The sequence below is a fragment of the Neopelma chrysocephalum genome, unplaced genomic scaffold, assembly GCF_003984885.1.
Source record: "Neopelma chrysocephalum unplaced genomic scaffold, ASM398488v2 Primary Assembly neopelma1_59, whole genome shotgun sequence".
Classification (NCBI taxonomy): Eukaryota; Metazoa; Chordata; class Aves; order Passeriformes; family Pipridae; genus Neopelma; species Neopelma chrysocephalum.
The window spans coordinates 17263379-17273422 of NW_020897714.1; the positions used below are offsets into that span (position 1 = coordinate 17263379).

The following is a 10044-nucleotide window of genomic DNA, read 5'->3' on the forward strand; positions in this document are numbered from 1 at the left end:
AAATACACACTAAATCATACAAAACTGAAATTTAATGACAAAGTAATTTTCTCCAAGTTGTAAACATAGAAGAAATCAGAATTCCTACAGTAGAAGTTCAGCATTTATCCCCAGTACCTTCTGAAACCCACATCCCCTAAAAACATATACTAAACCCTAGAGTCTGACAGACCCTTCCCAGATAAAATTTAGTTTTCTGCAAATGCACAACTGACCAATAACCTGAACTAGGGGCCCTTTACACTCAATCCAAGACCTGCTCTAGGACTGAGAGGAACAAGATGCAAAAATTAGTTTGTTTTTTTTTTAATCTAGGATTTAAATTCACAAGTTCAACAATACAAGTTTTTTCCTGCAATATGAAACTCGTGAATATATTTTTAAATTGCAATTGTAAACTGGTTTTCTAGTCTCTTAGGTCTTTTATTTGTAAGTGCTCAAGATTCACTTTTACATCACAGTATGGATGGTCCTCTTGTTGCAGTGAATATTTCTTTTTAAAAAAATTAAGTACCTTTAACACTGCTCAGAAGAAGTACCTACCTATGTCAGAGACACACACACAATCCACTTGGGGAAAGACACAGAAGAATAGACAAAGTAGTTTGGAAATCTACGAGGTTCAAAAGTCTGAAAGATTTTTTTAAAAACTCACTAAGCATCATATAAATGATTGGTTTACTTTTTAAAGAAAATTTCCCAGGCTTGAACTCTTACATTTATTCCTAATGCAGTTACTTCAAGAGCCTGCTTAGCAAAGACATCCATTTTTGCCACGCAAGCATCCAGCACTGCAATACTTGATTTACAGTATACGCCATCCATCAAACCATATTTTAGGGCAAAAATACCAAAAAAATGTGGTTTTTAACAACAAGGGATGAAAACATTTAACTGATGGCTGTAAGTTAAATGCAGCTAATGACTTGGTCCTAAACGATAGCCAGAAAATCGATTTGTGAAAAGTAATTAATTTTAATTGTAGTATATACAAACACTAGGAAAAAACACATAGCTGTCTGGAAATAGAATTGAAAAGGGCAGCGAGACAAGATTAATACAACTCATTTTGAGAAATGAAGCATCCTGATCCATTTGGAACAAATGAAAGCTGAGTATCAGTCAAAATTGCAGTAGTTCAGAAGAGGTTTCGTTACAAACCTTAGACCTTTGATGTGAGGGAAAGTAAAACTTTACAGGTCAGAAACAGTTCCTGAAAAAAAGGAACATACATACTTAACAAAAGATGGGAACTGCAAAGCAGATTGAAGATGTGCTATTACGCAGAAAAACATGACTTCTGGATGTAGTAAAGTGAAGGACGCTAAGGCACATACCACAAATACATTCTCTGATCTCTGATATAACACACACGCCAAGTAATTGAAGAAAACTGACTTCCAATGTCAGAGCAAGCCCAAAACACCAAGCACTTAAAATCCTATTTTCTGATCTACCAACCTAAACACATGATACCATACAAACATGCTGCAAGCAGGGAGTATACTCCATCTTTACTCTGTGAGGAAACACAGCAGTTCTGAACCCTGAGCCTAAAACACTTTCCCAGATCACAGAAAACAGGTTACTTCTAAGGGGGAGGGGCAGTGTGTGTGTGTGGGGGGGGTGCTGTAAAAGATGATTAAACTCCACCATCCTGAATATACCACATAGAAATCTGTACATAGCAATTTCAGCACTCCCACACTACTGCAGGAAATGTTGAGGGGTTCACAAATAAAAAGCCCCTCTCTCCCCCCTGCCCCGAGAAACCAACAACAGTGGTTTAACACATCCAGTCAAAAACGTATCTTTATGAAGGACTTTCACTCATTTTACTCCAGGAGATAACTCCTCAGGACCCAATCAAATTATTCTACAATACTGGGGGGGACTAGTATACACCAGTTTGATAATACAATATTTAGGAAAGTCTGTTAGCATAGGTGCAACATATCAAAACCGTGTTGCTACCAGTAAGGAAAAGCGAGCAAAATGAGCGACACCGGCCAAGTACTTACATCAATGTAACCATGCTGAAGAGCTGTACCAGCACCCACAGTCACATCCCAAACTAGGATACTGTTGCCACCAAAAGATGGTACCACTGTGCAGTTGTAATGGCCCTGGGAAAACTTAACGGCTGGACAAGATATATGGATAATTACCATTCTTCTTTGCAACAAATGTAACATTTAAATAGAAAAAAAAAAGTTGTTGAAAAACCTCTGGCAGTTTAATGAAATCCTGCACAGTCCTGCCCCTGAAATTATTCTAGAGCTACACAACATGAAAGCAAAAATGAGGCCATTCAAAAATTCTAATATACTACAGGACACTGCCTATACCAAGACTTTCTAAATTACTTCAAAATGTTTATTACAAGATTTGCTACAAATATTTCACTTTCCCTGTAAGTTTATGTTACTCTTACCTCCTAAAGAAGGAATTGGCATTAACAAAGCAACTCAAAACTACACTAATACAGGATGTTCTACAGCAAAGAAAATTCTGTGCAGGGAACACATGAACCATGTAAGGCTTCCAAGACAGAAGAAGGTGCAGTACTGTAATGACAGTGGGAAATACAGAAATATTTGGCTGCTGCCAATAAATCAAGCACATTAGGACAACCTTTGCTGATTTCTTTTCAGAAAAATGCCACCAAACATTTAAGTTGTACATTCTGGGCCCAGAATAAGAGTATCATCCAGGTCTACAGTGAAAGCATGAGTGAATTAGAGACTCCTCTTAGTCTTCAATATAAATACACTTAACATCTGCGAGTTTGGGAATAAATTAACAGGAGTCAGTCATCATTTTTAGGTATCTAACAAGCTAAAACAGCATTTCAGAGTAAGAAATGAGCCAAAAAGCTAACAGCAAAAAACACACTCAAAGGTCCACTAGGCACATGTGCTGGAAAAAGTTCCATTAACAGTGCAAGTTTCCTGCCTTTCTCCTTCCCTCTAATGATGCTGAGAATCTAACAGTTTTAAAAAGAGTGCTTGAGTAAGTACATAAGCACCATGTTATTTATTTTCTATAATTAACTGAGGAGTGGGGACAATAAAACAGATTCTATAAGTGGAATTTACTTAATGACAGCTGCTTGCACTATTTCAAAGCAAATTTAACCAATAGATAGGTTAAAAAAAAAGTCATCTTCAAAGCAGTTTCCCACAACAGCAGAAGTACGACAAAACAAACTGCAGCCTCTCAAGCAGCAAACGAAAAAATATAACCCTCAAACACATTCATTAGCTCATAGGTTGGATTTTATTTAGAGAAACAGATATGATGTCATATTAAAAAAAACCCAGAAAGTGGAACTGTCACATATTCAGCTAATTAGTTGGCAACAACAATGAAAAAAAGCCAGAATAGACAGACTACTTTAACAGTTTTTATGTAGCATACATAAAGTGTTTGCACCACTATAAACCTCTGCATAGCTATCAGGTGATGACAGTCTCAGTCACGTTGGGGAAAAAAATATCACATTTGTGCACTACTGAAACTGTCCAATCCCTAGTGCTTCACCAAAACTCTAAGAAGTTCATTTATTAAGCTGCCCAGGAAGTTAACAATTAAAAGACTAAGTATTCGGCGAAAGTCTGCACCTGTTAAACTGAAATACACACACAAATTATCCAGTCCTTATTTGATCACAAACATCTTAACTTAGATATGGATGTTCATCTGAATCACAAGAGGTCTTTAACTTTCATATATTTCAAGTATCAGAACTTCTCTCACGAAACATTCATATTTCACCTCTCTAAAAGAAGCAAAATAACCACTGTCAAGACAAATTAAAAATGGTTACTACTGACTTAATTACTGGTTTCCAAGTCTAGCATGAAGAAAACCAATAAGTAGCTCTAGTTAAAGAGTAGCTTCTCCAATGCTCTTCTACTCTCTTACTAGAGACCTGTTGATATTAGGAATAGTCATGTCCTCCAATTACAACATAATATTGCCTGTATCTAATAGGCACTACAAGTTACAAACTTTTCAAAACTAGTACGTCATTCACCAAGAATAGGAAAGGCAAAATCAAAGTTTTGGAGATGATTCCAAGTAGAATCACATCCACTGCTCAACCAGAAACCAGTTACTGCTGTTTACTGTCAAAAAAGGAGCTTTTTACAAAAAAACCCACAAACCCAACCAAACAAAAAAACCCCCAACTCTTCCTTTTTCTTGCCAGCTTTTAACTGCATAGAACAAGAGCTCTGGTGGCTTCAGAAATGCCACCACTCACCAGTCTGGCAGGAGGAGGCATCCTCCATATCCCATAGGCTAAGAAGATCTAATGTGAGTTCAAAGAAACTCCTGTGGGACAGGTAACAGAGTATTCTCACAGCAAAATGTCACCAAATACTCACTTGCTTCACAGGAAGCATTAAAAAGCTGAACAGCCCTTTGTTACTCCCCCCCCTCCCAGTACAACCAGTTTATATTTGCAAGGGATTGGGACACCTAAAATTTCCAACCTCTAGCTTGCCTTTGCAGCATCACCAAAGACCTGTGCAGGACTGCAGAGATGCCCCTTTATCTTCGCAGCTCTTAAGTCTACAGGGGAATTTCAGACATTTTGGTCTCGCAGCAAAGAAACGGGAGATGCAAGATGAACTACACTCCATATTGATTCTTAATGCAAATAAGGTGAAATAACATTTCATCTTTAAGGAGATAAGAATCTCAATAAATCTTATGCCACAAGTATGGCATCTGGATTTTGGTTTTAGCTGGTTTTTTATCTAAAGTGGATGGTCTATTTGAATCAGAAAAGCAGTATTTAGATACCCTTTTGCAAGGAAGAATAATGAATTGCAAAAAGTAAATCAAATAAGCAGACTGCACGTAAGAAGAAAAAAGAAAACTAGCACATAAATAAATCTCATTTCTAAACAAGACGTAAAAAAATCCCCTGTATACGCAAAATAAAATAAGAAACAAAACACATTTGCCTGTACACATGTAGTTCAGCAATAAAGTGCACAAAAGCATCGTCTTTAGCACCATTTCGTATTTCTGCAACTGGCATTAAATAAACTGGCATTATGCTTAGCAAGGAGCTCGGTAATAACTACTATTGTGAAAGACACGAAAATGACGAACTGGTAAGTCTTATCTGCAGCTGATCAAAAGCACAATAAATTGAAAGCTTTGCTTTCAATCACTTCCAAAAAACCAGAAGGGCAGAAACATCCGAACACCCTTCCTAAGCCATTAACGCCAATAGGTTCAAACGGAGTGAAAACAGGAGACAGACGGGAAGGAAGAAGGCAGGCTCGAGTGAACAGCAGCAAAAGGGAGGAGGAGATTTAGGGAGAAGAGGGGAGAAAAGGACAGTAATTGCGGCACCGAGAGCTGGGGAGGGCCCGGGCCCCCGAGACTGACCTGTGCCGTCGCTGGCGGACACGGAGAGCGCCGGTGAGGAGAGTTTAGGCCGCTTGGCTGAAGGCGGGCCCGGCTCCACCACATTCTCGGCCATTTTTAATTTTTTAGACAATCACCCAGAGCAGAGAGACTGTGGGGGGTGAACCCCGAAACCTTCACGTTCTTCTGGGGCCCCGAGTCAGCTGAAGAACAACAATAACGCCGAGAGCGATCAAGGAGGATCTGGCGGAGGAGGGGGGCCAAGTTCCCCTTTTTTCTGCTCCTCGGGCTCTGGGAGGGCGGCAGCGGAGAAGCAGGGAGAGGTGGGAGCCGGGGCGGGGGTTGAGGCCTCTTCCCCCAGGCGAAAGGGCTGAGCGAAGATGGGAAGAGCAGGTAAAGCCCCCGCAAAAAAAAAAAAAATTAAAAAAGAAGAAAAAAAAAAGACGGCTGATGGTTGTTTTTTTTTTGTTTTTTTTTTTTTTAGTAAAATTAATCCCGGCTGTTGTGCTGCTGGTGCTTCCTCGCCGCCGCCACCATCATCATCTTCATCCTTCGGGGGGTCTCCTCCTCCTGCTGCCTCCTCACCGCCGCCATCAGCCTCTTCCTCCTCGGAGCCGTCCTCCTCCTCCTCATCGCCACAAGGAGGCGAGCGAAGGAGGGGAGAGGAGGAGGAAAAAAGAAAAAAAGATCACCGTCCTCTAGCAGCGGCTCCTTCCCCCTCCAACACCACCCTGCGAAAAAATACCCACCGCCAGCGACAGGGCTGGGGGGGAGGCGGCGGGGGAAGTGGCACGGCGTGCTCGGGGTCCCCAGTTCCACTCGCTTCTTCCTTGCCCGTCGCTAATGGCTGCAGAAAGGGGAGCTGTAAGGATGAGGAGGGTGAGGATAAGTCCCAGGAGTCTCCGCTTCACATCTTGTTGTGCAGGGAAGGAGGAGGGGTTGTTGTGCTATGGAGGCAGCACCGATCGCGGGATGGGAAGGTGGGGGGCGGGTTTCAACACCCTCTCTGCCCCCCCTCTTCTTCTCTTCTTTCCCCTTCCTCTTTCTCTCGCTCGCAGTAGCAGGTTGCCCCCCCCTCCGGCGCAGGCAGAGAGGCCGATCCCACAGCAGCGGCAGGAGGAGGAGGAGGAGGAAGCCGGCCCCTCCCGCCCTCTCTGCCTACCTTCCCCCCTCTCGGGCGGCCGAGGATGGTGGCAGGGAGGGGGCTGCCCGTCTCTGCTCCCGCAGACCCACGGGCGATGCGGGGCGCGATGAGCGAGGGAGGAAACCCTCGGCCGCTGCTCGGGCGCGGCGGGGACTCCCCCTTCGCCTCTGCGAGGGTGGGGAAAGGAGCGAAGAGGTTGGTAGTCGGGGTGGGAGGGGAGGCCGATCAGCGACCCCTCCGAGAAGAGGAGCGGGGGGTAAAATTAAAATAATAAAACAGGAAAAAAAGCACGTCAGGGAAGGCCGGGGGACTCGCCCCGGAATGGCCAGGCAGGGGAGGGGGTCCCAGCGCTGCCCGGCGGGGGGGGCGCCGGGGCGGGACGGCGGCAGCGCGGGGGCCGAGCGCAGGCTCCCTACTGCCCCTGCCTGGCGCTCTGGGGGCGTGTGTGCGGAGCGGGCAAAGCGGGGGCGCGGGGCAGCGCGGCGAGAGAGAATTCCGGGAAAAGGAGAAGAGAGAAAAGGAAACAGAGAGAGAGGGGAATAGCGAGGGGACGGGCAGGCTGGGGTGGGGGGTGGGGGGCGTCTGGACTCCTCGCTTCTCTCCCCGTCCCCTATCCGAGCCCCTGGGTCTCTGTGCGCTGCCCTCCCCCTGGCTCGCCCCGTCCGGCTCGGCCTCTCGCTCCCTCCTCCTCCCTCCGTCGCTCACACACAAACAAAATGGCGGCTGTTGTTCCTTCGCTCTCCCGAGCCCTCGGAGGGAAGCGGCGGCGGCGGCGGCCGGAAATGAGCCAAGAGACCGCGGGGGCGGGGCCACCGCGGGGGCGGGGCCGGCGGCTGGAGGGGCGTGATCAGGTGGGGGGCGGGGCCCGGCGGCGCTCGCGCACACAATGGCAGGCGGGGGGCCGGCGGGGCGGGGGGTGGGACCGCCCCGGCCGTCGTCACGAGACCGCGCTCAGCCAATCAGCGCCCGCCTCTCGCCGGGCTCTTCCGCAAACTCCGCTGGCCCCGCCCCTTAAAGGCGAAGGGGGGTTTCCTTAAAAAAAAAAAAAAAAAAAGGCTCCCTCTTCCTGCCCCGCCCCGCACGCCCTTTTCTGTCGGCCCAAAAGTGCGCGGCGGCGGCTGGGGGAGTGCGGCCCCTGCGGCCTGGGGCGGCGGGGAGGTTCCCGGCAGTGCTCGTGCCCGGCTCGGTGGGCTGTGGCGCCGGGCGGGCGGAGTGGGGCTCTCCCGCCGCCCTCCCTTCTTCCCTCCCTCCCTCGCGGCTGTCGGCGCCTGGCCGGTTCCCCGCGGCGCCGGCGGGCGGGGCGCTCCTCCCGCCGGTCCCGGGCTGTGCTGCGCCACAGACATGGCAGCCCGGGCCGGCACCCCCCGGCCTGGGAGGAGCGCGGCTGGGGAGGGGCGCCCGCACCCCGAGGGCCCCCGAGATTCCGTGCGAGACGACGGAATCACAGAGTCGATTCCGGTCGGGTTGAAAAAGACCTCTGAGATCATCCAGTACAACCCGCCACCGAACACCACCATGTCATGCAGACACTTGAGTGCCACGTCCAGTCTTTCCTTAAACACCTCCAGGGACGGTGACTCCGCCACCTCCCTGAGCAGCCCATTCCAATGTCTAACTACCCTTTCTGTGAAGAAATTCCTCTTAATCTGGGGGCGCTCTGTACTGCCCGGCCCAGGAGTGCCCAGAGCTTCCGCAGGCTCAGATCGGCGTAACGAAAAATAAACAAAAAAACCCCAAACCCCACGCTTCATGCCAGAGGGTAATTAAACCCACCCGCGCTCTGACAGACCCCCGGGAGTGCCGTGGAGGGCGCAGGGCGCGGTACCAGGCACCGCAGCGCCCTGGCAGTGCTCCCACCCCTGCCAGGGGCCGTGGGCAGGGACAGGTGACACCGGCGCGGTCCCTCCTCAGCCCTCCCGGCCCCTGAGCCGCCCCAGGGGCTACGGACCCGCCAAGAGTTCTCCTCAAATCTCAGAGGACTCATCCGTGAGGAAATGCCCCATCCCGGCATTTCCCTTTCGTGCGTTCGGACTCCGTCGGGCCGCACACCATTACAGGATAGGAGTGGAAGGGAAATGCAGGCACGCGTGTGTTTTTAATGGAAAAAGCAGGAGGTTTTGATCCAAACCGGACATTTGCGGGGAGCACTTCCCTGTGCCGTTCGGCCTCAGGGCAGAACCCTCCGCAATCTGCGTAAGAACCGAAGCAGGTATTTGGGAAGAGCCTAGACTACATAGACAGAATAAATACTGCAGGCTACAAGAGGAGCCTACCAGGCACGAGTGGAGATTCACAGCCCTGTAACAGTTATCCTCCAGCTCCCTCACATACTCCCACTCTTCAGCTTCCCTTGTTTGGGCTTTATTTCAAGAAAGATTGTTGTTGCTTCCCCCCGCACAAGAGGGAAAACACAAGCCACTCCAAAAGTGCTTAAAGACTGCATTACTCTTCCAGAAAAGTCTTGGAGCCATAGGCAGTGCACAAATCCGTATCTTTTACACGAGAGGTGGAGGGACCCTTGCAAAGACAAATAAGCCACAGGAAAAGAATCTGTAGAGCAGAAAGCCTCAGAACTAAAGCTATCAGGGCTAAAAGTGCTAAATTTAACAGTGACACCTTGGAAACAATGTTGTGGTTCTCACAGGTTTTTTGCCTCTTATTGCTACTAAATTTCCCAAATATTCCAATTACAGAAGTCTTATGTTACCTCAAAAAAAAAATTTTTTCAGATTGACTGTTTCCCTTGTTTGTGAAGCACTTTTTTAACACATCTGAGACTAATTATAACTTTTTTTTTTAGTCTCTTTAGAATTAAAAGTTGACTGAAGTAAGTCTATATAAGGTTCTCAGACTCTCTGGAGGCCCTTAGTCCACAGTTCAATAAGGAATTAGTGCTGGCTTTATAAAGACACCCAGATGCATATAAACACCTAAATGCCTTTAGAAGTCAGGCCCTTACTAAACAAGAAGTTTGGAGCAAAGTGGATGTTTCAAATAAGAGTTTCATGACACTTGCTCCTATCTAAAGTCTCGATCGTACAAATACCTACATATGTGCTTAGTTTTATATAGCAAGTATTTTCACCAAAATCGAACTGACAAACAAAATGAAGTCCTCTTTTTCTTTTCTTTCTTTCTTTTTTTTTTTTTGGGTACAGCAGACCCTTCTGATCTGGCTACTTGTCTGTTTGTCTGTTTACTGTTCAAAAGAGTTCAGGGAGGCATACCTGAACTGTGGTACTTTTAAACTCTTAGGTAAATGCTACCAAACCAACATATATCTTCTTAATATTAATTATAGATAGAAGTTATTAACTGATATGTTAATAAAGCCATAGTTCTTCCTTGCAAGCTTCATAACCAGCAGGTTATTTTAGTTCTTTAGACATATTCAGTTAGCTTTCCATATTAGAGATTTACACGTAAGCTGAATTATACAGAAAATAAATAGAAAAGAATGTTACTTGTGTTTTTTTCTGCAAAAGAGGGCAGCAAAAACAAGAGAAGGAGGA

At 46.7% G+C, this 10044-nt stretch overlaps 1 protein-coding gene across 3 annotated transcripts in view; it reads right to left on the reverse strand.

Moving 5' to 3' along the window:
- The window catches only part of EP300 (E1A binding protein p300), a 62033-nt gene extending 54690 nt beyond the window's left edge, over nt 1-7343 (reverse strand). Inside the window, exons 1-2 of one of the 3 annotated variants that reach the window (XM_027680151.1) lie at nt 7238-7343; nt 5410-6250 (exon numbers count right to left, since the gene is read on the reverse strand). In XM_027680151.1, coding sequence (XP_027535952.1) covers nt 5410-5503 — 94 coding nt within the window. In that variant the 5' untranslated portion in view covers nt 5504-6250; nt 7238-7343. Of the gene's footprint in view, nt 1-5409 lie in introns of all 3 variants that reach the window. The other 2 variants (XM_027680152.1, XM_027680150.1) reach the window with 2 other exon arrangements.
- Nucleotides 7344-10044: the final 2701 nt, after the last annotated feature.